Raw genomic sequence first — 25,821 nt, 5'->3', positions numbered from 1 at the left:
AAAACAAACAGCCTCTTGCCAATGCAAACACAGCTGCTTCAAGGGCTGGTTGTTATTTTATATAGGTGTGAGTCTGGTATTTTAATCCCGGCATATTTAGGGGTTACCCTTGGGTGGGTGGATAGGGGGGCAGGGCAGGACACCAGCCAAGTGGTATTATGGGGGTATGTAGTGGTATAAACACACCGCACTGGAATTATGGGGTATGTAGTGGTATAAACACACAGCTCTGGAATTATGGGGTATGTAGTGGTATAAACACACCGCACTGGAATTATGGGGTATGTAGTGGTATAAACACACAGCTCTGGTATTATGGGGTATGTAGTGGTATAAACACACAGCAGTGGTATTATGGGGTATGTAGTGGTATAAACACACAGCTCTGGTATTATGGGGTATGTAGTGGTATAAACACACAGCAGTGGTATTATGGGGGTATGTAGTGGTATAAACACACAGCAGTGATATTATGGGGGTATGTAGTGGTATAAACACACAGCAGTGGTATTATGGGGTATGTAGTGGTATAAACACACAGCAGTGGTATTTTGGGGGAATGTAGTGTAGTATGTAGTGCACATCAGTGATAGTTCAACAGATTTAAAAGGTCTGAAGATGCCACCACCAGAAACCAGTGGCAACCAAGCAACAGAAGTCTCAAAAGGGGCCAGTTATGGTAAAAATATAGATTCATGAAATATGTTTTAAAGGCATCCAAACACAGATACTACTACAGTAAAAACATCATATTTAATCCATTATAGCAACCTACATAACCATATTTAAACCAACACCATTTTCCATGTTACACAAAGAAGATGTATCACTCTAAATGAGCAACATACAATAAAAAAAAGTTGTGATCGACAATCAATACATGCAGTTCACTTGGGCAACATGGCCTACAGTGCAGTACAGCATGGAACTAGAAGGGCTGGATGCTGAGATATATTGCATAAAGTACTGAGTGTAAATCAAAGGAGGTTATATTTTACAACGCTTTAAGTTTATAATGAGTTATTTGGTATTTGTATATTGCTGATTGTTGATGGACTGTGACCATGGCCAAGTTATCAGGACTAGTAGCCCTTTTTCTCTGATTTCACTCAAACCTTTTTTAATTCCGGACACATAGAGAGCTCATACTCTCTCACCTCTCTCATACTCTCACCTCTCTCATACTCTCTCACCCGCTCTCGCCTCTCTCATACGCTCTCACCTCTCTCATACTCTCTCACCTCTCATACTTTCTCATACTCTCACCTCTCTCATACTCTCACCTCTCTCATACTCTCTCACCTCTCTCATACTCTCTCACCCGCTCTCACCTCTCTCATACGCTCTCACCTCTCTCATACTCTCTCACCTCTCATACTTTCTCATACTCTCACCTCTCTCATACTCTCTCACCTCTCTCATACTTTCTCATACTCTCACCTATCTCATACTCTCTCACCTCTCTCATACTCTCTCACCAATGCGCTCTTCTAACATATGATTAATGTTTCCTTTTGCACATGTATTCATTTTCCCATCCATCCATTCTCTAACCCGTTTATTCCTGGGCAGTCACGGGGAGGCCGGAGCCTATCCCAGCATGCATTGGGTGAAAGGCAGGAATACACCCTGGACAGGTCACTAATCTATCGCAAGGCACACGCACCATTCACTCATACCTATGGGCAATTTCGACTCTCCAATTAGCCTAACCGGCACGTCTTTGGAAGGAAAACAAATATTCGGAGGAAACCAGCGTGAAGAACATGCAAACTCAACACTGAAATGACCCAGCCCAGATTAAAACCCAGGACCTTCTTGCTGTGGGGTGACTGTGCCATCCACTGCAACAGTGCCCTCCCAAAATATTCTTTTGATAAGAATGAACAAAAATATTCTATAAACAACGAAAGCTCTGTGAATTCCATTTTACTTTAATAATGATTCAAAAAAGCCAATATAACACCTTGTATAATTTCCAAAAAAAGTGTCACATATTCACACCCATATTTGAGCATTTTGTGCCCCCTCCATTCACAAGGATAACGGGCCAGTCATCTTATAGCGTATTGGGAGGGACCTTTGTGAATGACTTCCTCCGAAATCTTCCTCCAGATTCACTGATCTCTGCTTCTGCACCATCCACTTCCATTCAATCCACAAATATTTGATTGGGTTCAACTCAGAAAACTTAGCTGGCCTTTGCAAAGCAGTAGTTTTGTTGACAGTTAACCTTTTCTTGCTGGGGATCATTATCCTGCTGAAAGATCCATTTGCAGCCAGGTTAGAGCTTTCTGGGTGGGGCGATACCAGATCTTTGACCAGAATATCTTTGTACTTACAGGAGTTTGCAATTCCTTTAAACTTAACATGAGCCACAGGACTATAGTAAAATAACCCCATAACATCAAATTCCAAACATCATCTTTCACTGTAGGTATGACATGACATCCTTTTTAATACCAGCATCCTTCTTGCAGCACCAAACCCACTGCTAGTTCATTTAAATGATTGCTCCCAATAAAGGCTTTTTCTGGTAACTCCTCCTAAAGTCTGTTGGTATGGAGCTGGCATCCGATGGTAGATTTGGAGACTTTGTGTCCCCAGGAAGCAAACATATACATACACTACATTTTCAAGTATGTGGACACCTGGACATCACATCCATATGTACTTGAAAATTTCATTCCGGGGATTAATATTGAGCTACACCCCCTCTTTGCTGCTGTAAGAGCCTGCACTCTTCTGGGAAGGCTTTCCAGTAGATTTTGGAACATGGCTGTGGGGATTCAATTCCATTTAGCCACAAGAGCATTAGTGAGGTCGGGCACTGATGTTACATTACATTACATTACAGGCATTTAGCAGACGCTCTTATCCAGAGCGACTTACACAACTTTTTTTACATAGCATTTTACATTGTATCCATTTATACAGCTGGATATATACTGAAGCAATTCCGGTTAAGTACCTTGCTCAAGGGTACAACGGCAGTGTCCTTACCCGGGAATCGAACCTGCGACCTTTCAGTTACGAGGCCAGTTCCTTACCCACTGTGCTACACTCCGTCCTGCTGTTGCCTCGCAGTCGGCATTCCAATTCATCCCAAAGTAGTGTGATGGTGTTGAGGTCAGGGCTCTGTGCAGGCCAGTCAAGTTCTTCCCCATTAAACTCAGCAAACCTTTATGGACATTGCTTTTTGCACGAGGGCATTGTCATGTTGAAACAGGAAAGGGCCTTCCCCAAACTGTTGCGACAAAGTTGTAAGCACACAAATATTCTAGAACGTAATTGTATGCTGTAGAATTAAGATTTCCCTTCACTGGAACTAAGGGGCCTAGCACAAATAATGAAAAAGCCCCAGACCATTATTTATCCTCCACCAAACTACAGTCGGCACTATTGGGGCCAGTAGAGTTAGGCACTATTGGGGCCAGTAGTTAGGAACTATTGTGGCCAGTAGAGTTAGGCACTATTGAGGCCAAAAGAGTTAGGAACTATTGGGGCCAGTACAGTTAGGCACTATTGGGGCCAGTTGAGTTAGGCACTATTGGGGCCAACAGAGTTAGGAACTATTGGGGCCAGTGCAGTTAGGCACTATTGGGGCCAGTGCAGTTAGGCACTATTGGGGCCAGTACAGTTAGACACTATTGGGGCCAGTACAGTTAGGCACTATTGGGGGCAGTTGAGTTAGGCACTATTGGGGCCAACAGAGTTAGGCACTATTGGGGCCAGTGCAGTTAGGCACTATTGGGGCCAACAGAGTTAGGCACTATTGGGGCCAGTACAGTTAGGCACTATTGGGGCCAGTGCAGTTAGGCACTATTGGGGCCAGTACAGTTAGACACTATTGGGGCCAGTACAGTTAGACACTATTGAGGCCAGAAGATTTAGGCACTATTGGGACCAGTGCAGTAAGGCACTATTGGGGCCAGTAGAGTTAGGCACTATTGGGGCCAGTACAGTTAGGCACTATTGGGGCCAACAGAGTTAGGCACTATTGGGGCCAGTACAGTTATGCACTATTGGGGCCAGTTGAGTTAGGCACTATTGGGGCCAGTACAGTTATGCACTATTGGGGCCAGTACAGTTAGGCACTATTGGGGCCAACAGAGTTAGGCACTATTGGGACCAGTACAGTTAGGCACTATTGGGGCCAGTACAGTTAGGCACTATTGGGGCCAGTACAGTTGGCACTATGCATTCTGGAAAACCCATATTCGTCCTTCAGACTGCCACATAGCGAAGCGTGATTCATCACACAGGAGAACATGTTTCCAGTTCTCGAGTGTCCAATGGCAGTGTGCTTTATACCACTTCAGCCAATACTTGGCATTTTACATGGTGATCTTAGGCTTGTGCACAGCTGCTAGGCCATGGAGATTCATTTCATGAAGCTCTTGATGAACAGTTGTTGCTGACGTTGATTCCAGAGGTAGTTTGGAACTGTAGTGAGTTTTGCAACTGAGGACAAATGATTTTTATGCTCTACACGCGTCAGCTCTTGGCGGTCCTGCTCGGTGAGCTTGTGTGGCCTACCACTTCTTGGCTGGGCTGTTGTCCTAGATGTTTTCACTTCACAATAATAGCATCCTACGACAGTGCCACATTGAAAGTCGCTGAGCTCTTCTACTGCCAATGTTTGTCAATGGAGATTGCATAGCTGTATGCTTGATTTTAGTCAAATAGCCAAAACCACTCATTGGAAGGGGTGTCCACATACTTCTGGAAATGTACCATATATCTTTGCTTCCCAAACAAACCTGCACCACTGTATGTAGTTGCTTCCTACTTCTGCTAGATTTCACCTCGAAGCATGATTAGGGGTGTGAATAACTGTGACATATCTTTTTGGAAAAAGAAAGAAAAACGTCATTTGTAAAACAATTTTTTTCTGAGCAACTGTATTAGTATAAATTAATATAATTTGACAATTTTTTTCTGATAATATCACTCACAACCAATATTGTTTATTTTACAGAGCCTTCTTCTCTCATCTTCATCAATCATGTGATTAATGTCAACAGAGCCTGTATAACATGTGTCCTACATACAGGCTGCGGCATCCTCAACCCTTAGCAGTTGTATAACACATTACCACAAAAACTTAATTTCCATATATGATGGCTCAATCACAATTTACCTTACATATGATGTATAGCATTAGTTTAACGTTAAGTTTCACACTTTCTTCAAAGAGATAAATGAATCCATAAATTTAAAACACAAAAAATAGTGTTCTGTTTTAAATTGTAAAAAGATGGAACGACATGGTATGTGCTGAAAGAGAAGGGAGTTAATTTAATTTCAGCAAAAGTGATCAAGTCCAACACAAGCACATCCAATAATCACTGACTGCACTTATCTTATGAATGGAAAAATCACATTAAATGCAATTATAAGAGAGAACAATCATAAGTAAACTGCAGATACTGACTCCTAAAACATGGCCTTTTAGAGTTATAAATGTGAATTAATACAAGTGTAAAACAAAACAAATTCTATAAAATTAAAACAGAACATTTTCAAAATCACAATAAAAATACTGACAGAAAAGTACAAAACAAACATGTACATAAAGTTTTGGACATTCAAGTTGCTAAGAACTGGTCTCCTATCCGTCCGTGTTAATGTCGTCCTCTTAACGGGAGAAGGGCCAATGCTGCCAAGGTGGGGGGGTGAAGTTTCAGAGTTTGGGGGGTGGGTGGGTGAGGTTTCAGAGTTGGGGGGGGGTGAAGTTTCAGAGTTTGGGGGGGGGTGAGATTTTAGAGTTGGGGGGTTAAAGTTTCAGAGTTGGGAGGGGGTGAGGTTTCAGAGTTGGGGGGGTGAAGTTTCAGAGTTGGGGGTTGAGGTTTCAGAGTTGGGGGGGTGAAGTTTCAGAGTTGGGGGGATGAGGTTTCAGAGTTTGGGGTGGGTGAGGTTTCAGAGTTGGGGGGGTGAGGTTTCAGAGTTGGGAGAGTGAGGTTTCAGAGTTGGGGGTTGAGGTTTCAGAGTTGGGGGGGTGAAGTTTCAGAGTTGGGGGGGTGAGGTTTCAGAGTTGGGGGTGGGTGAGGTTTCAGAGTTGGGGGGGTGAGGTTTCAGAGTTGGGGGGGTGAGGTTTCAGAGTTGGGGGGTGAAGTTTCAGAGTTGGGGGGGGTGAGGTTTCAGAGTTGGGGGGGGTGAGGTTTCAGAGTTGGGGGTGGGTGAGGTTTCAGAGTTAGGGGGGTGAGATTTCAGAGTTGGGGGTGGGTGAGGTTTCAGAGTTGGGGGGGTGAGGTTTCAGAGTTGGGGGGGTGAGGTTTCAGAGTTGGGGGGTGAAGTTTCAGAGTTGGGGGGGGTGAGGTTTCAGAGTTGGGGGGTGAAGTTTCAGAGTTGGGGGGGGGGTGAGGTTTCAGAGTTGGGGGGTGAAGTTTCAGAGTTGGGGGGGGGTGAGGTTTCAGAGTTTGGGGGGTGAGGTTTCAGAGTTGGGATTGGGAAATAACATTTTGGTAAGAGTTGGAGGCTGGTGGGGGTTGAGGTTGGGAAGTTTGGGGCACGGGCCTTTCATCCCGGGAGTTGAAGGGCAGGAAGAGGGTTGGTGCGCATGCTGAATAGTTAAAGTGTGAGGAGCCTAAAGTGGGCGTGGCAATGCTCATTTCCCCAGCACACTCCCTCATGCCCGGCTCACAGGGCAGTCATAACTCGGTCCTCGTAAACAATGCTGACCGGCACCAGTGGAGTCCCTTCGCTCAGCTCTGGAGTCGGCCTGGGGTTGAGCTCCCAGCTGCTGACTGGAGCTGGGCTCTCTGCTGGAAACCTGCACCATAGGTACAGGTGTGTTAGGACTACAGGGCAGGGCTCATGCCATAGGTACAGGTGTGTTAGGACTACAGGGCAGGATTCATGCCATAGGTACAGGTGTGTTAGATCTACAGGGCTCATGCCATAGGAACAGGTGTGTTAGATCTACAGGGCGGGGCTCATGCCATAGGTACAGGTGCGTTAGATCTGCAAGCCAGGGTCTGAACACTAAACACAGGTAGGTTACCAAGCAACAGAAACAGGAAGAAGTGAATTATATGGAGAAAGGTCATACACAAGTCATAGATGAGTCATACATGAGTTATAGGCTAATGAAACGTAAGTCATAGGTGAGTCATAAGAAAGTCATAGGTGAGTCAGAGGCACGTCATATGAAGCCTGAAAGAGGTTCTCAGAAAGAAGAGATCAGGATGAATATCTGCAGGCAGTGAGCAGTGGGGGTGGGTATGGGGTGAAGTGGGGGGGGGGGTTTGGGTGTAGTGTGAGGTAGCTGCTCTCCACTACACAGCCCTGTGCTATTCTGACAGGCACACAACGTATCCCGCACACACCTGTCAACACACACCTGTCTGCTGCAACCTGTCTGCACCCACCTGCCCGCACACTAAAAAGCATGTGTGTGTGCATGTATTGTTGTGAGTGTGTGTGTGTGCTGGTTGTTGTGTGTGTTTTGGGGTGTGTGAGTGTGGGTAGGAGGGCAGTAAGGGGGTAGTTAAAACTGCAGAAAAGTCCCGCCACCTGATTGTAATTAGACACCAGCACCCAGAGCCATGTTACAGCACCCAGAGCCACATTACAGCACCCAGAGCCATGTTACAGCACCCAGAGCCATGTTACAGCACCCAGAGCCATGTTACAGCACCCAGAGCCATGTTACAGCACCCAGAGCCACGTTACAGCACCCAGAGCCACGTTACAGCACCCAGAGCCACATTACAGCACCCAGAGCCACATTACAGCACCCAGAGCCACATTACAGCAACCAGGGCCACATTACAGCAACCAGAGCCACATTACAGCACCCAGAGCCATGTTACAGCACCCAGAGCCATGTTACAGCACCCAGAGCCACATTACAGCAACCAGGGCCACATTACAGCAACCAGAGCCACATTACAGCACCCAGAGCCATGTTACAGCACCCAGAGCCACATTACAGCACACAGAGCCACATTACAGCACCCAGAGCCACATTACAGCACCCAGAGCCATGTTACAGCACCCAGAGCCACATTACAGCACCCAGAGCCATGTTACAGCACCCAGAGCCACATTACAGCACCCAGAGCCATATTACAGCACCCAGAGCCACATTACAGCACCCAGAGCCATATTACAGCACCCAGAGCCACATTAAAGCACCCAGAGCCATGTTACAGCACCCAGAGCCATGTTACAGCACCCAGAGCCATGTTACAGCACCCAGAGCCACATTACAGCAACCAGAGCCATATTACAGCACCCAGACCCACATTACAGCACCCAGACCCACATTACAGCACCCAGAGCCACATTACAGCACGCAGAGCCACATTACAGCACCCAGAGCCACATTACAGCACCCAGAGCCATGTTACAGCACCCAGAGCCATGTTACAGCACCCAGACCCACATTACAGCACCCACGGAAAGAACTGGAGGACAAGCAGCAAAATTCCTACGGGTATTCTAAAATCAAGATAAACATGACATTACAAGCACTGTCACATCAACCAGCTGCAAGGGCTGTTTTCAGAGGAAAACAAATTTTTAAGAAAACGATTCATATATTTTCCACCCAAGTTTTATATCTGGAGTGGTTGTAAACTCATTGCTGTACTTTTACTGGTACCTCTTCCATTAGAAGCAGAGAAGAACCCGGTCCACATCACCTGAGACTTACCTAAGGGGAGGCGTGTGTCCGGGATGAGGAGGGTACTTAGGGTGTCCAAGGCTGGCGTGGGGCGGGTGCCATGGCTCGTGGGTGATTGGGATGTTCTGCTTGTACTACACAGAGGATACAAGTAATTTTCATTAAAAACTTGGTCATCACAAGAACTATCGACATCAGTCACAACTCAGACCAGACACAACTCACAACTCAGAATGCATCTGAGAAAGAAGCTTTTCTTACCGGGTAGAGGCCGGGGTCAGGACTAGTCTGAGCGCTGTTCAGGAAAAAAAGAAAAACATGGCACTAGGACTTAATAATAATAATAATTGGTGGTGTTGGTTGAGACATTTACTGGCACCATTGTGCGCAAATGCTATCAGCACATTAATAAAATGGAGTCGTTGGTTTGAACAACAGGCTTTGCTGAAAATAAAATGGCAGCGTTGCATGTTTTCAGTGTCAAAGTGCACATTCAAGACTTTCAACAGTTTTTTAATTGGTAGACGGTGATAATTTTAATTGGTAGACAGTTATTATCACTGTGTGTGTAAACAGTGCTGCAGGATCAGGCTGTGTGTGTAAACAGTGCTGCAGGATCAGGCTGTGTGTGTAAACAGTGCTGCAGGATCAGGCTGTGTGTGTAAACAGTGCTGCAGGATCAGGCTGTGTGTGTAAACAGTGCTGCAGGATCAGGCTGTGTGTGTAAACAGTGCTGCAGGATCAGGCTGTGTGTGTAAACAGTGCTGCAGGATCAGGCTGTGTGTGTAAACAGTGATGCAGGATCAGGCTGTGTGTGTAAACAGTGCTGCAGGATCAGGCTGTGTGTGTAAACAGTGATGCAGGATCAGGCTGTGTGTGTAAACAGTGCTGCAAGATCAGGCTGTGTGTGTAAAAAGATGTTTGTTTCCTGGGTCAGGTGCCACCAGTGAGTATGAGTCCATTGGGTCCTTGAAAGATTTCCCAAAGTAATTTTTGTACACCTGGCAGAAACTATGAAATGCTTGTTTGTTTGCAGGCAGTAGGGTTAGGGTTAAGCAGTAATACTTCCCTCTGTATCAGGCTTATAACCAGAATTTCCATATAAATTCCCCTTAAGGGGCTGATATCCCTCCATTTGTGAACAGCAGACAGCATGATTCAGATTTCAGACCCCGGACATTTATGATTTTGCACCACTTCCCTTTTCCCGGATAACAGCAACATTTATTAATGTTAATTTATTAATCTGACCGATGAATATGTTAAAGCCCTAAGAAGAAGAACACAACAACAACAACAACAACAACAACAATTTAGGGCATCAAGGTGTGTCAAACAGTTTAAAGCATGATTTCCAAAGTTTTCAGAAACAGTTTAATGTAATAAATTTGTACCTTTGCAATTCAGTTACACAAGAAAACATGAAATGGGTTGGGATGAGGGTTTTGGGTTTGGGGATAACACACAGGCCCACCTTAAAAGTGCTGGTTTCGCAGGATTTACAGCTGAAGTCAGGGGAAATGTGGAAGGTACTAATTTCAAAAGAAAGCAAGGTCAGACAAAGTCAGACAAGTTTCATTTAAGTTTGCATTTGTATGTCAAATCTGTAAAAGGTACCTTCAGATGGAATGATATAGATACATCAATCAATGAAATATGGCATGCATTTTTTTCAGCAGTATATCAGACTGTTTAGACAATATAATCTACACAAACTGAAAAACTAGGTATTCATAATGTGCATTTAATCCAGGAATTGAGAGTAGTTGGTAAGTGTGTTGCATGTTAAATATGTGTAGGCTGTGTGCAAGTATGTGTGCTGTGGATAAATTGTGTGAAGGTTGTATGTAAGTGTGCCGTGTGTAAACTGTGTATAAGTCTGTGTGCAAGCCTGTGCATTAACCTGTGTGTGAACTCTGTGTAAGCCTGTGCATTAGCCTGTGTGTAAACTGTGTGTAAGCCTGTGAGTAAGCAGCAGGGTAAGAGCAGCCCAGTGGGGTAAGAGCAGCAGGGTAAGAGCAGCCCAGTGAGGTAAGAGCAGTGGGGTAAGAACAACCCAGCGGGGTAAGAGCAGCACAGTGGGGTAAGAGCAGCGCAGTGGGATAAGAGCAGCACCGCGGGGTAAGAGCAGCGCAAGTGGGATAAGAGCAGCCCAGCGGGGTAAGAGCAGCAGGGTAAGAGCAGCCCAGTGAGGTAAGAGCAGTGGGGTAAGAACAACCCAGCGGGGTAAGAGCAGCACAGTGGGGTAAGAGCAGCCCAGCGGGGTAAGAGCAGCGCAGTGGGATAAGAGCAGCACAACGGGGTAAGAGCAGCAGGGTAAGAGCAGCCCAACAGGGCAAGAGCAGCACAGTTAGGGCATCCCAGCGGGGTAAGAGCAGCAGAGTAAGAGCAGCCCAGTGGGGTAAGAGCAGTGCAGTGGGTTAAGAGCAGCGCAGTGGGGTAAGAGCAGCACAGCGGGGTAAGAGCAGCAGGGTAAGAGCAACCCAGCGGGGTAAGAGCAGCAGGGTAAGAGCAACCCAGCGGGGTAAGAGCAGCCCAGTGGGGTAAGAGCAGTGCAGTGGGTTAAGAGCAGCGCAGTGGGGTAAGAGCAGCACAGTGGGGTAAGAGCAGCAGGGTAAGAGCAGCCCAGTGGGGTAAGAGCAGCAGGGTAAGAGCGGGACCATGGCTCACCTTTTCCCAGGGAATGCCTTCGTGAGGGATACCGTTTACTTGGCCTCCGCTCAAACGTGCTGGCCCTCCGGAGCCGGTTCACGTGCGTGGCCTGGTACTCTGTTCTTCCACTGTGCAGAACAATCCATCATCATCATCATCATCCTCACCAACATTATCATCATCATCATCATCACCAGCACCACCAGCATCATCATCATCATCATCCTCACCAACATTATCATTATCATCATCATCACCACCACCACCAGCATCATCATCATCATAATCACCATCCTCATCACCACCACCATCATCATCATCATCTTCACTCTCACCAACATTATCATCATCATCATCACCACCATCACCGCCACCACCACCAGCATCATCATCATCCTCACCAACATTATCATCATCATCATCATCACCACCACCGCCATCATCATCATCACCACCGTCACCGCCACCACCATCAGCATCATCATCATCATCCTCACCAACATTATCATCATCATCACCAGCACCACCAGCATCATCATCATCATCATCCCCACCAACATTATCATTATCATCATCAGCAATACTGCACAAAATCAACATCATCATCAAAAAACTAATGAAGCTCTTACCAGAGAATCTACACAGTAAAATATAATTACGTATTTTAGAGCTGCTCAGAGCATTCTGATACCCATGATGTATGTATGTTTTACCATTATAATAAATAAGTACTTTATACAAACAAACATACCTAATATACAGCTTATACTTAGGGACACCAGATTATCTATCATGACCCAAAATCGCTGTGGGGTCACTATATATTCACTGCATATTGTGCAGAAGGCAAAATGATACTTGTCTGCTTCAAACAACTCCACAGCTGTAGAAACACATCTTCCTATAGACACATTTACACAAATCACCACCAAAGAATGACAGAGGAGACTATTAAACAGCTGACCATGAAGAAATTCAATCACAAAGTTTAAAATTTTCATCTCATATGAGGTCATCCGCCTTTCAATATTTATAAGTCACTGCATATGCCACTGCAAACCATTTCATTGTTATGATTAGTCTTATTTCAAGAAGGCTCTACTGACCTCTGGCTGAGGTATGACAAAACTGCGGGTGAGAAAACAGATAAACTGGTGTCCCTACTCACACCTTATATATCACAACATTGCCAAAACTACAGATTTAGAGCATCAGGAATCTAAGCTAGCACAACATAATTGCACTGGGTGGGATTAGTGAGCTTTAATGTACTGGGTTGCTTCATAGCTCTTATAATCAGCCTGGTTGGGTCAGTGCTCTTTAACAGTAACTCTAACTGGAGCAGTATCTGTCAGCTGAGCGCTCACTGAGATCCGTTTAAACAGGTAAGGCTGTGAGGTCAGTAAACAGGTAAGGCGGTGAGCTCAATAAACAGGTAAGGCGGTAGGTCAGTAAACAGGTAAGGTGGTGAGGTCAGTAAACAAGTAAGGTGGTGAGGTCAGTAAACAAGTAAGGCGGTGAAGTCAGTAAACAGGTAAGGCAGTGAGGTCAGTAAACAAGTAAAGCAGTGAAGTCAGTAAACAGGTAAGGCAGTGAGGTCAGTAAACAGGTAAGGCGGTGAGGTGAGTAAACAGGTAAGGCAGTGAGGTGAGAAAACAGGTAAGGCAGTGAGTTCAGTAAACAGGTAAGGCAGTGAGTTCAGTATACAGGTAAGGCTGTGAGGTCAGTAAACAAGTAAGGCAGTGAGGGCAGTAAACAGGTAAATGGTAAATGGACTGCATTTATATAGCGCTTTTATCCAAAGCGCTTTACAATTGATGCCTCTCATTCGCCAGAGCAGTTAGGGGTTAGGGGTTAGGTGTCTTGCTCAAGGACACTTCGACATGCCCAAGGCGGGGTTTGAACCGGCAACCCTCCGACTGCCAGACAATCGGTCTTACCTCCTGAGCTATGTCGCCCCCAGGTAAGGCAGTGAGTTCAGTAAACAGGTAAGGCAGTGAGTTCAGTATACAGGTAAGGCTGTGAGGTCAGTAAACAAGTAAGGCAGTGAGGTCAGTAAACAGGTAAGGCCGTGAGGTCAGTAAACAGGTAAGGTCATGGCAGCAGGTGAAGGCTGCTCACCTGAAGCGGAAGCGTGAGCCCAGCTGGATGAGGTCGTTGCGCCGGGGCTTCACCTGCGTGGGCTGGCGCAGGCGGAAGAAGGCGTGGCTCTCCACTGCGCTTTTCCACAGGTGCTTGCAGGTCTTCGCGCTGTCCAGCCGGAAAACAAACGTGTGCTCCTGTTCTCGGCCCTACAAACACACAAAACAAAAATGTCTTTACCTTTAACTCAGAATGGAAAGTCACACAGCAGCCACAGGATCTGCTCACAGTCAGCATCTCGGCCTTAGCCAGAAATCCCAGCAGGCTTAGTGCCAAAAATAAGAGAGAGGGGAATCTCTGCTTCAGCACATCAGAAGCTTGAAGCAAACAGAAACTTCAGCATGATGCTGGCGCGTGCTGCACTGTTATTGGACAAAGATTATTTGGGGAATGATATAGGCACGCCCAGAAAGCACTTACCTGATCATCATCCTCAACAACAACCAGAGTCAGTCTGCTTTTTTTAAAGTCCATCCTTGTGATTTTTGGCCTGTAACAATGACACAGTTAAAAACTAACATTACAAAATTCTTCAGATTTATAAAGTACTTGAATAGTTCTTACCTCACTAGATAACTAATGTCCAACAGTACTTGTGATAAGAAAATAAATAATTTTAAAACGTTACTAAATAAAGTACTCTAAGGCTATAGGTCTGTGAGAGACTCCAAGCCTACAGGTCTGTAAGAGACTCTCAGACTACAGGTCTGTAAGGGACTCTAAGGCTACAGGTCTGTAAGGGACTCTCAGACTACAGGTCTGTAAGGGACTCTAAGGCTACAGGTCTGTAAGGGACTCTAAGGCTACAGGTCTGTAAGAGACTCTAAGCCTACAGGTCTGTAAGGGACTCTAAGGCTACAGGTCTGTAAGGGACTCTAAGGCTACAGGTCTGTAAGAGACTCTAAGGCTACAGGTCTGTAAGAGACTCTCAGACTACAGGTTTGTAAGGGACTCTAAGGCTACAGGTCTGTAAGAGACTCTCAGACTACAGGTCTGTAAGAGACTCAGCCTACAGGTCTGTGCTCCGGTTGGCTGCTTATATAACCATGTTCATAGACCTCTCAGTAATTACCAGAAGAAGAGGCCAATTTTATTAGAACCTTCGAACACCAGGATTCCAGTAGGGGTGAGGCCCAAAGCATACTCACACCCATCCCTGCCCTGCAGATGAAAGAGAGGGGCAGTTAGCTTTTGAAAGGGGCAGTTAGCTTTTCAACTGCCGCAACACACAAACACTCAACATCAGGAGGTGCAGAAAGTCTACACCACAGCCGTACCCCATAAGTACCACAGTCGTACCCCATAAGTATCACAGCCGTACCCCATACGTACCACAGTCGTACCCCATAAGTGCCACAGCTGTACCCCATAAGTACCACACCCGTACCCCAAAAGTACCACAGTTGTACCCCATAAGTACCACAGTTGTACCCCATAAGTACCACAGCCGTACCCCATAAGTACCACAGCCGTAGCCCAAATGTACCACAGCCCTAATGTATGGAGTGCAGGACAGGGTGCATTCAGTGAGCCTGCTGACAGGCTGGGATATACAAAAGACCAGCCTACAGAATCATTATACATCAAAATGCTCATAAATGAATTAATAAATCAACATGCTTAGTGACTAAGTACAAATCACTGCTGTGTGCAAAATGTGTGTAAAACACAGTTTGATTACATGGATATAAAATATAGCCTTACAGGGTGCATCATATCAAAGATTAAAGTTTAAGTTTTCTTAAATAAATGGCAAAGCTTGCAAAATAGTAATGCAATTTCTTTTGTTATTATCTATGGGTCCAATACATTATTTCAGCAAGTTGCTCACCTTTACGAAGTGCATGTCCACACCATACATTTCCAACCACTTGCACTTGTTCAGAAAGCTCATTTCTGCTTGAGCAGGAATTTTCCCCCTGGTATAAATGACAAGCAAAAACATGACCAACACAACTACAGACTAACACCCACCCACACACACCCTAACACACACACACACACACACACACCCTAACACACACATACACACACCCTCATACACACACACACACACCCTAACACACACACACACACACTCTCATACACACACACACACACACACACACACACCTCAACAGACCCACGCAACCTCAACCACTCCCCAACACACATATCAACAACTACTCGTGCAAACATTAACATCTACACACACCCCAATACCCATATACTTCAAACAAACACACACACTAATACACATACACACACCCCAATTAAATAGGTGCTGTGCTACAAATCCTTCTAAATATCATTTGCTGTGCTCTGATAAAGCCCAGGCCTCCTCTACCCCAGTTTACAAAGAAAATCCTCTCGGATTGAATCCAAACGGCTGAGGATCGATGGGATTATCCCTTAGAATGAGCCGCCACTTCATTTAATCCTGGATTGTGAGGATTAGGAGTTTCTTCAGAATCGAGGCTTGCAGAAATGCAGTGATTCTATACTGATGCAAAAGCACCAGTGTGGAGGAGCATCGCACATCACACTGCCCATAACACCTGGTGATATCAAGAATCTCAGGTATAGTTGGCAATAATCTCGAGAGATTCTTCTGTATTACAACTGTGCACCTGTCCAGACAGAGATAAACCTGCATACCTGTATTATACCTTTACACATCTCCAGATACACCTGTACACCTGTTGTATACATCTCAAGAGATACACCTGTATGCCTGCGCACATCTCCAGAGAAACAGCTGTGTGTGTGTGCGGAGCTTCATACTTCTCCGAAATTGAAGCGAATTAAGCTAATAATTCCTTCCACGAAAACCTGGCGAACTGTGTTAAATTAGAACTTTCACTGCTCATCTGTGCCCTTAAAACAGTCTGAAATTCAAATGTGCACTAAGCCATAGTGTTTGAGAATACAGACATACAGACAAAAGATTCCCAGTATGCTTAAAAGGGGACCATAAAACCACTCTAGCATCACACCTTTAATTGTACAGCAAATGAAGCTCGTCTGCTTCCCTGTGGCACACACACTGATACCCACAGTGCCATGCTAAATAACTGCATTTCACCAAAAATAGAACACAATTTCACCACTGTAGCCCAGCACATAAAAACAAGCTAAAAGATTACTGAACTAAAAATAAGCTTCAGGATTCCTAACACAGACAACAAAGCACCCAACACCTAACACCTAACACCTAAACACCTAATCCTAACCCTAACACCTAAACACCTAACCCTAACTCACAACCAACAATTTGAGGTGGGATAAATTAAAGTATAAAACCACAAGAGCTCCCTGCAGCACCAGGACATAATCTACTACAACACTGGGACAAAATACACCGGATAAAACATACTGGTAGTCATATTGGATCAGTATCTGGTGCAGTCATATTGGATCAGTAACTGGTGCAGTAATATTGGATCAGTAACTGGTGCAGTCATATTGGATCAGTAACTGATGCAGTCATATTGGATCAATATCTGGTGCAGTCATATTGGATCAGTATCTGGTGCAGTCATTTTGGATCAGTAACTGGTGCAGTTACTGGGTGGGACGATGCCTTGCCTGCAGTCACAGAGTCCAAACTGCAGCATGAGCAGTTTTGTAACATTAGCACCAGTAAGACCAAGCAGAGCTCATGGATATGCCTGCATATTCGGGGTTGGGTCTAAAACATTAAATTACATCCATTTAGCATTTGCTTTTATCCAAAGCGATGTACAAAAGTGCATATCATGGTCATTGGACAACTACAAAACACAGGTTTGAAAAGGTACTAAAAACACCCAACAGGGGGAAAGGTCTGACCTGCACTCCACCCACTTCTGGAAGATGGCGGCCTCCATGGTTTCGGTCTGCTTGGGGGTGAAGCGGAACTCGGACACCAGCTCTGGAGAGTGCTCTGAGGGGTCACAGTCCCCCAGTTCACCTGTCACACCACACAGGAGAGGACACTGCGTCACACACACCTGCACCCTAACTCCAACGTTCAGTCATTTCACGTCTCTTTACATTTAAATCACGTAAAATCATTTTGGAAACAAGGTTGGAACCCAATTTCTGTCTTCGAGGACAATATCCTAACCAGCCCCACAATGAAAATATACCACACTAGCGTGAAGTTTTTATAGATAACAAAACCATATATCATATCCAATAACATGTTAATGCACACATATTGCACATCTAAAAAACATGCTAATGCACACATATTACATACATAATCCAGACTTTGCAAATCTAACTTTTCTTTTAATTAAATATTTTATAAAAACAAGCTGTTTAACAGTTCAGCTATCACTTATGAAAGAAACTTACTTTGTAAGCAATAGGCACCCAATTCAACAGAAACATCATACGGGCATTTTAACCTGGAAGAAAGTTAAACAGTGACATTCATGTGATAAAAACAATTACAGCGCTAATGCATTGTGTGGATAGCACGACCTGTCTATGCCAGGGAGTAATCCTACAACTTCAAATTTAGAAGCAGCATTTTTAGTCCTCATAATGTCTTAGAGAACAGACCATACCACAAGGGAACAAGTGTCCTAAAAACCCTTTTAAAATGGTTTCCAAAAAAAGAAGTTTTTTCTTTGCCAAGGGTGGGATTTCAGAGGAAGAGAATGTGAGACTTCACACATATGGAGAATGCAACTTCAACATTCACATGAAATATCTGCTACTTGCAGGTACTATCAAATTTAACCTAGTTTAGTCTAATGAAATATCAAAAAATAATAATTTAACCATATACTTAATTTATAAAAATACAGAATACAAGCTTTAAACTATGCTAATATGAAAGTTGCAAGGAATGAAAATCCACTCATGTCCATCCATCCACCCCATCCATCCATCCATTATTTATACCCGCTTATCCTGTTTAAGGTCACGGGGATTGCTGGAGCCTATCCCAGTATGCATTGGGTGAGAGGCAAGAATACACCCGGGACAGGTCACCAATCTTTTGCACCATTCAAAAAATAAATGAATTAGCATTCTCTGTGTGGACAGTAGTTACCTGTCTTGAGTTTTTACAGGCTAATCAGATGCAAAGATGCAAAGCTATCTGCTCAGACTGAACATAAAACCGATTTTCTTAGATGTTTGAAATAATGTGAACGTGAAACCTAGAAATGCATCTTTGTTGAAATCATGCAAACTTAAGTCAATTCTGAAACTTCAGCTAGTTTTGATTTTTAAATCACATTAAACAAAGCCTTGACATACTTAATCAAACACTTACTGCTACACATACATTCGATAAAATTGAAACCATAATCGTTTGAAAAATTCAGGCCAGCTCTCTGTTCTTACCTAAACCAAGCGCGCGTGCAACACTTGTGAGTACTTTCGGAATCGCACTGCATTTACATTGGACCAATCAGGACGGCCAAGATTCAAGGACCAATCCGGTGTATAAATGGTTATACACCACATACAGACATACGCATGACTGCAGAGGCACTATGGTAAAACACTTTTTTGGGGATTCTGAAGGAAGATACATCCAAAAAATATGATTTGAAATGTGTAGCAATGCATAAAAAAAGGAATAAGTTGGTTGGTGGCTGTACCTTGAACTAAAGATGTACGTAGCAATGTATCCGACATGCCTCACACATTTAGATATAGCCCCACACACACATGCGCACACACACACTTCCACACCCACACACGCACGCACGCACACACTCTCTCACACACATACATACATACATACACACACACACACACACACACATCTTTATTACTCACTTTCCAGAGAGAATGTCCTGTCTGAGCTGCAATACAAACAAGTACCTGAAAGACGACCAGCATACATTACAAATCAGAGGGAAAGATGATGAGGCGATTATTCATAATTAATAATTTATGTTGATTGTTAATAATCCCATGCATGCACTGTGATTACTGAAATAACCCCACTCTAATATTCCAATGCAGGTACCTGGTGAACTCCTCATGCAGGTTATTAGGCTCTGAAGAGTAAAACTTCACTCTGAAGTATAATGTGTAAGGAGGGCCATCTGAAACATAAAAAAACACCTGATCAATAACAGAATACCAAACACAACCCACCTGATCAATAACACAGTATCAAACACAACCCACCTGATCAATAACACAGTATCAAACACAACCCACCAGATCAATAACACAGTATGAAACACAACCCACCTGATCAATAACACTGTATCAAACACAACCCACCTGATCAATAACACACCATTAAATACAACCCACCTAATCAATAACACAAGTATCAAACACAAGCAGCAGTAGTAGCAGCAGTAGTAGCAGTAGCAGCAGCGGCAGCAGGAGCAGTAGTAGCAGCAGTACCAGTAGCAGCAGCAGTAGTAGCAGTACAGTAGTAGTAGCAGCAGCAGTACCAGTAGCAGTAGCAGTAGTAGTAGCAGAAGCAGCAGCAGTAGCAGCAGCAGTAGTAGAAGTAGTACAGTAGTAGTAGCAGTAGCAGCAGTAGCAGCAGCAGTAGCAGTAGCAGCAGCAGTAGCAGCAGTAGTAGTAGTAGCAGCAGCAGTAATAGTAGCAGTAGCAGCAGCACAGTAGCAGCACAGTAGTAGTAGCAACAGCAGTAGAAGTAGCAGTAGTAGTAGCAGTAGCAGCAGCAGAAGCCGTAGCACCCGTAGCAGCAGCAGTAGTAGCAGCAGTAGCAGCAGCAGCAGCAACAGCAGTAGTAGCAGTAGCAGTAGTAGCAGTAGCAATAGCAATAGCAGTAGCAGCAGTAGCAGTAGCAGCAGCTGTAGCAGCAGAAGCAGTAGCAGCAGCAGTAGCAGCAGTAACAGTAGCAGCAGCAGCAGTAGCATCAGTAGCAGTAGCATCAGTAGCAGCAGTAGCAGCAGGTGCAGTTGCAGTAGCAGCAGCAGCAGCAGCAGCAGCAGTAGTAATAGTAGTAGCAGCAGTAGTAGCAGCAGCAGTAGCAGCAGCAGTAGCAGCAGTAGCAGCAGCAGCAGTAGCAGCAGTAGCAGCAGCAGTAGCAGCAGGTGCAGTTGCAGTAGCAGCAGCAGCAGTAGCAGCAGTATTAGCAGCAGTAGCAGCAGGTGCAGTTGCAGTAGCAGTAGCAGCAGCAGCAGCAGCAGCAGCAGCAGCAGTAGTAGTAGTATTAGCAGCAGTAGTAGCAGCAGCAGTAGCAGCAGCAGCAGTAGCAGCAGTATTAGCAGCAGTATTAGTAGCAGTCGTAGCAGCAGCAGCAGCAATAGCGGTAGCAGCAGCAGCACTTTCTGCCTTCCGTGGACATATTTTAAGAATGTGTGTCAGCAAAGACAACGTTAAAGATTTATTCGGTATATATAAATAAAGATAAATAAAAAAATAAAAATGCTGTTCTGCAGGTCGTGCACTTCTCAGTTTGACCACCAGTTTGCGCTGTTTTCCCTACTTAGACACTAGCCCGTCTCCCCTCACTACGATCGGCCAGGTGTCAGTGCCACCCACTTTAGGTACACACAGCGCACCTCCCACAAGACCTCTGCTCCTTTCACACCATGTACATATCAGTTAATGACTTGGCAGTATTTCATCATAGATAAGCTTATGCTACACCTCGTACAGCAGCAAAGTCTGGACTCCATTAGAAACCCTTCTGACTGACACAAGAAAAGCATAAACAAAACCGCATTTACATATTTAACCAAACTTTCAAGGATGACCAATGCTGATCTACACAGCTTCTCAGATCTACACAATGACAATCGGACTTGAACATGAGGACATTATATACTGAGTCAGAGGTGTAACATTGGCTGTGTGCCTGGACCCTGTGGACACCCGCTTACAGCTGTGTTCTTTACTTTAAGTTTGGTTAGGTTAGGTGAGGTTTGTGGCATTTAAACTGCTCATGGTTTGTAAAGATTGTAGTAACTGCATCGTCACTAACTTAAATTCTCTGAATTACTGCAACTTAAATGCCATCACTTTGCGTGGTGTCAGACAGAGCAAACTGAGCAATGGCTAGAAGTATGAACAGTCCTTAAGTTCTAAAATCACACTCTTACCCAAATTAGATGATTACAGATATTTCTATACATGGCAGGCCTCTACTCATTCCACATGTATATGTACTTAACAGCTTAAATACATATTTCTTTAAGACACTATTAGTCAGTTTTTCTGCCTGTGTGTGAGTTTATCAGGATGTGGTCATTTATCAGTAGAGGACATTTATCAGTACAGATGGACATTCATCAGTAGAGGATTATCAGGATGGGCGTCAGCAAACAAAAGTGACAATGTACTTACTTTTTATTTGTTTTTTGATTGGTTTGGTGCTATCCAGCCAGTGCTGAAACAATGATAGGGAGACAGAGACAGAGAGAGAGAGAAAGAGAGAGAGAGAGAGAGAGCGAGAGAGGGAAAGGGAGAGGGAGGGAGAGAGAGAGAGAGAGACAGAGAGATGGGGTTAATCTAGGACCTAATAGTACTTTTCCTCACTGCTCTCATTTTAGATCAGCGATTACTTATACATGCATCTCTATGCCATACATGTCTGTTACATACATACATACATGTCTGCTACATACATTTCTGTTACATACATGCATACATACATACAAAATTATAATACATTAGGATGTGTCAAAATTAGATTACTACATTTTGGCCAGGTTTTCAAAGCATTTTCAGGAGTTTAATACAAATGTGCACTAATATGAGCCACATAATGTAATTAATCAACCACATTTAACAAAGTGTGCAAGACACGGAAGCACTGCATGGCTTGTGTAAATGCTGGAGGAAGACACTGCTGGTGTCAGACTGGAGATAAATCTGAATGGAGACACTGCACATCATTCAAATTAACACAACAGAACATGCAAACCACATGCAAAACATCAATACACACACAAAACATGTCACTACACATGCAAAACGTATTAATTCATATGCAAAACACAATACACATGCAAAACACATCAATACACATGCAAAACATATCAATTCATAAGCAAAACATATCAATTCATACGCAAAACATGTCACTACACATGCAAAACATATCAATTCATATGCAAAACACGTCAATACACATGCAAAACATATCAATTCATATGCAAAACACGTCAATGCACATGCAAAACATGTCATTACACACGAAAAACATGTCACTACACACACACTTCCTGACTGTGCCATTCACAGTCTCTCCCAACCTGGGTGTCTGGTCTGTTTTTTACGTTGGCAGGTGGAGGCTGGGGAGTCATTAGCTCTGTCTGAACGCACCTGCTCCCAGTGTCCTGGCGCATATAAGTGAGAGTTTCGACCAGGTTCAGGCTCTCTTCCTGCCAGTACGCCACTCCTACTGCTTTCTTCTGCATTTGTTCAGTTACACACCTTGCAACACTCCTGCTCTATACATTTCACAGCACCCACTCGCATCACTGATTAACTCATGTGCATACCCCATAATTTGTGTTATGCACTTTTCTGTAGATTCTTCCATTAAATTTCCCTGTGTTTTGAATCTTGTAACACTACACACGCAAAACACGTTACTGCACATGCAAAACATGTCACTAGATATACCAAAACGCATCACGACACATGCAAAACAAAATACTACACACGCAAAACACATTACTACACACACAAAACACGTCACAACACAAGCAAAACACATTACTACACACAAAAAACATGTCAGTACACACGCAAAACACATTACTACACACGCAAAACACGTCAGTGCACACGGTTTGGGAGGTGCTGATCCATATGCGCTCGTAGTGTTGCCTCTCAAGCCCATTATCATGTGTTTTGTTGTCTCTGTGTTTGAGAATAAACACACTGATTTGCTCCATTCTGAAGACCTGCCGCGTCGTCCGCAAATCAGCCTGATGAGGGACAGTTAAGCCCATTTGTGCAGACGGGGAATAAGACCGGAGAGCTAGCGCAGCCCCACAGGAGCCCCGTGCGGGTGATAATGGGGGAACAGGAGCCCCGTGCGGGTGATAATGGAGGAACAGGAGCCCCGTGCGGGTGATAATGGGGGAATAGGAGCCCCGTGCGGGTGATAATGGGGGAACAGGAGCCACGTGCGGGTGATAATGGAGGAAGAAGAGCCCTGTGCGGGTGATAATGGGGGAACAGGAGCCACGTGCGGGTGATAATGGGGGAACAGGAGCCCCGTGTGGGTGATAATGGGGGAATAGGAGCCCCGTGCGGGTGATAATGGGGGAATAGGAGCCACGTGCGAGTGATAATGGGGGAACAGGAGCCACGTGCGGGTGATAATGGGGGAACAGGAGCCCCCTGCGGGTGATAATGGGAGAACAGGAGCCACGTGCGGGTGATAATGGGGGAACAGGAGCCACGTGCGGGTGATAATGGGGGAACAGGAGCCACGTGCGGGTGATAATGGGGGACCAGGATCCCCGTGCGGGTGATAATGGGGGAACAGGAGCCACGTGCGAGTGATAATGGGGGAACAGGAGTCACGTGCGGGTGATAATGGGGGAATAGGAGCTCCGTGCGGGTGATAATGGAGGAATATAAGTCACGTTCGGGTGATAATGGGGGAACAGGAGCCCCGTGCGGGTGATAATGGAGGAACAGGAGCCGCGTGCGGGTGATAATGGGGGAACAGGAGCCGCGTGCGGGTGATAATGGGGGAATAGGAGCCCCGTGCGGGTGATAATGGGGGAATAGGAGCCCCGTGCGGGTGATAACGGGGGAACAGGAGCCACGTGCGGGTGATAATGGGGGAACAGGAGCCCCGTGCGGGTGATAATGGGGGAACAGGAGCCCCCTGCGGGTGATAATGGGAGAATAGGAGCCCCGTGCGGGTGATAATGGGGGAACAGGAGCCACGTGCGGGTCATAATGGGGGAACAGGAGCCCCGTGCGGGTGATAATGGAGGAACAGGAGCCCCGTGCGGGTGATAATGGGGGAATAGGAGGCCCGTGCGGGTGATATGGGAGGAAGAGGAGCCCCGTGCGGGTGATAATGGGGGAACAGGAGCCATGTGCGGGTGATAATGGGGGAATAGGAGCCATGTGCGGGTGATAATGGGGGAATAGGAGCCCCGTGCGGGTGATAATGGAGGAAGAGGAGCCCAGTGCAGGTGATAATGGGGGAATAGGAGCCCCGTGCGGGTGATAATGGAGGAGGAGGAGCCCCGTGCAGGTGATATGGGAGGAAGAAGAGCCCCGTGCGGGTGATAATGGGGGAACAGGAGCCCTGTGCGGGTGATAATGGGGGAATAGGAGTCACGTGCGGGTGATAATGGAGGAAGAGGAGCCTCGTGCAGGTGATAATGGAGGAACAAGAGCCCTGTGCGGGTGATAATGGAGGAACAGGAGCCCCGTGCAGGTCATAATTGGGGAATAGGAGCCACGTGCAGGTGATAATGGGGGAATAGGAGCCACGTGCAGGTGATAATGGGGGAACAGGAGCCACGTGCGGGTGATAATGGGGGAACAGGAGCCACGTGCGGGTGATAATGGGGGAACAGGAGCCCCGTGCGGATGATAATGGAGGAAGAGGAGCCCCGTGCGGGTGATAATGGGGGAATAGGAGCCACGTGCGGGTGATAATGGGGGAACAGGAGCCACGTGCAGGTGATAATGGAGGAAGAGGAGCCCCGTGCGGGTGAAAATGGGGGAACAGGAGCCCTATGCGGGTGATAATGGGGGAATAGGAGTCACGTGCGGGTGATAATGGGGGAACAGGAGCCCCGTGCGGGTGATAATGGGGGAACAGGAGCCCCGTGCGGGTGATAATGGGGGAACAGGAGCCTCGTGCAGGTGATAATGGAGGAACAAGAGCCACGTGCGGGTGATAATGGGGGAATAGGAGCCCCGTGCGGGTGATAATGGGGGAACAGGAGCCCCGTGCGGGTGATAATGGGGGAACAGGAGTCACGTGCGGGTGATAATGGGGGAATAGGAGCCCCGTGCGGGTGATAATGGAGGAAGAGGAGCCCAGTGCAGGTGATAATGGGGGAATAGGAGCCCCGTGCGGGTGATAATGGAGGAGGAGGAGCCCCGTGCAGGTGATATGGGAGGAAGAAGAGCCCCGTGCGGGTGATAATGGGGGAACAGGAGCCCTGTGCGGGTGATAATGGGGGAATAGGAGTCACGTGCGGGTGATAATGGAGGAAGAGGAGCCTCGTGCAGGTGATAATGGAGGAACAAGAGCCCTGTGCGGGTGATAATGGAGGAACAGGAGCCCCGTGCAGGTCATAATTGGGGAATAGGAGCCACGTGCAGGTGATAATGGGGGAATAGGAGTCACGTGCGGGTGATAATGGGGGAATAGGAGCCACGTGCAGGTGATAATGGGGGAACAGGAGCCACGTGCGGGTGATAATGGGGAAACAGGAGCCCCGTGCGGATGATAATGGAGGAAGAGGAGCCCCGTGCGGGTGATA

General features: G+C 45.8%; 1 protein-coding gene across 5 annotated transcripts in view; it reads right to left on the bottom strand.

Annotated features, from left to right (window-relative positions):
* epb41l4b (erythrocyte membrane protein band 4.1 like 4B) overlaps positions 1–25,821 on the bottom strand; it is a 53,889-nt gene that overhangs the window by 12,058 nt on the left and 16,010 nt on the right. For all 5 annotated transcript variants that reach the window (XM_035385061.1, XM_035385068.1, XM_035385089.1 and 2 more), the window contains exons 3-15: positions 21,692–21,734; positions 19,383–19,461; positions 19,190–19,234; positions 17,747–17,799; positions 17,237–17,357; positions 15,258–15,345; positions 14,499–14,587; positions 13,847–13,916; positions 13,406–13,575; positions 11,303–11,412; positions 10,107–10,164; positions 8,894–8,927; positions 8,663–8,766 (exon numbers count right to left, since the gene is read on the bottom strand). In XM_035385061.1, coding sequence (XP_035240952.1) covers positions 8,663–8,766; positions 8,894–8,927; positions 10,107–10,164; positions 11,303–11,412; positions 13,406–13,575; positions 13,847–13,916; positions 14,499–14,587; positions 15,258–15,345; positions 17,237–17,357; positions 17,747–17,799; positions 19,190–19,234; positions 19,383–19,461; positions 21,692–21,734 — 1,064 coding nt within the window. The remainder of the gene's footprint in view (positions 1–8,662; positions 8,767–8,893; positions 8,928–10,106; positions 10,165–11,302; positions 11,413–13,405; positions 13,576–13,846; positions 13,917–14,498; positions 14,588–15,257; positions 15,346–17,236; positions 17,358–17,746; positions 17,800–19,189; positions 19,235–19,382; positions 19,462–21,691; positions 21,735–25,821) is intronic.

This window comes from Anguilla anguilla, chromosome 1 (genome assembly GCF_013347855.1).
Source record: "Anguilla anguilla isolate fAngAng1 chromosome 1, fAngAng1.pri, whole genome shotgun sequence".
Classification (NCBI taxonomy): domain Eukaryota; kingdom Metazoa; phylum Chordata; class Actinopteri; order Anguilliformes; family Anguillidae; genus Anguilla; species Anguilla anguilla.
The sequence above is the reverse complement of the archived record's forward strand: the minus strand, read 5'-3'. Positions and strand labels throughout refer to the sequence as shown.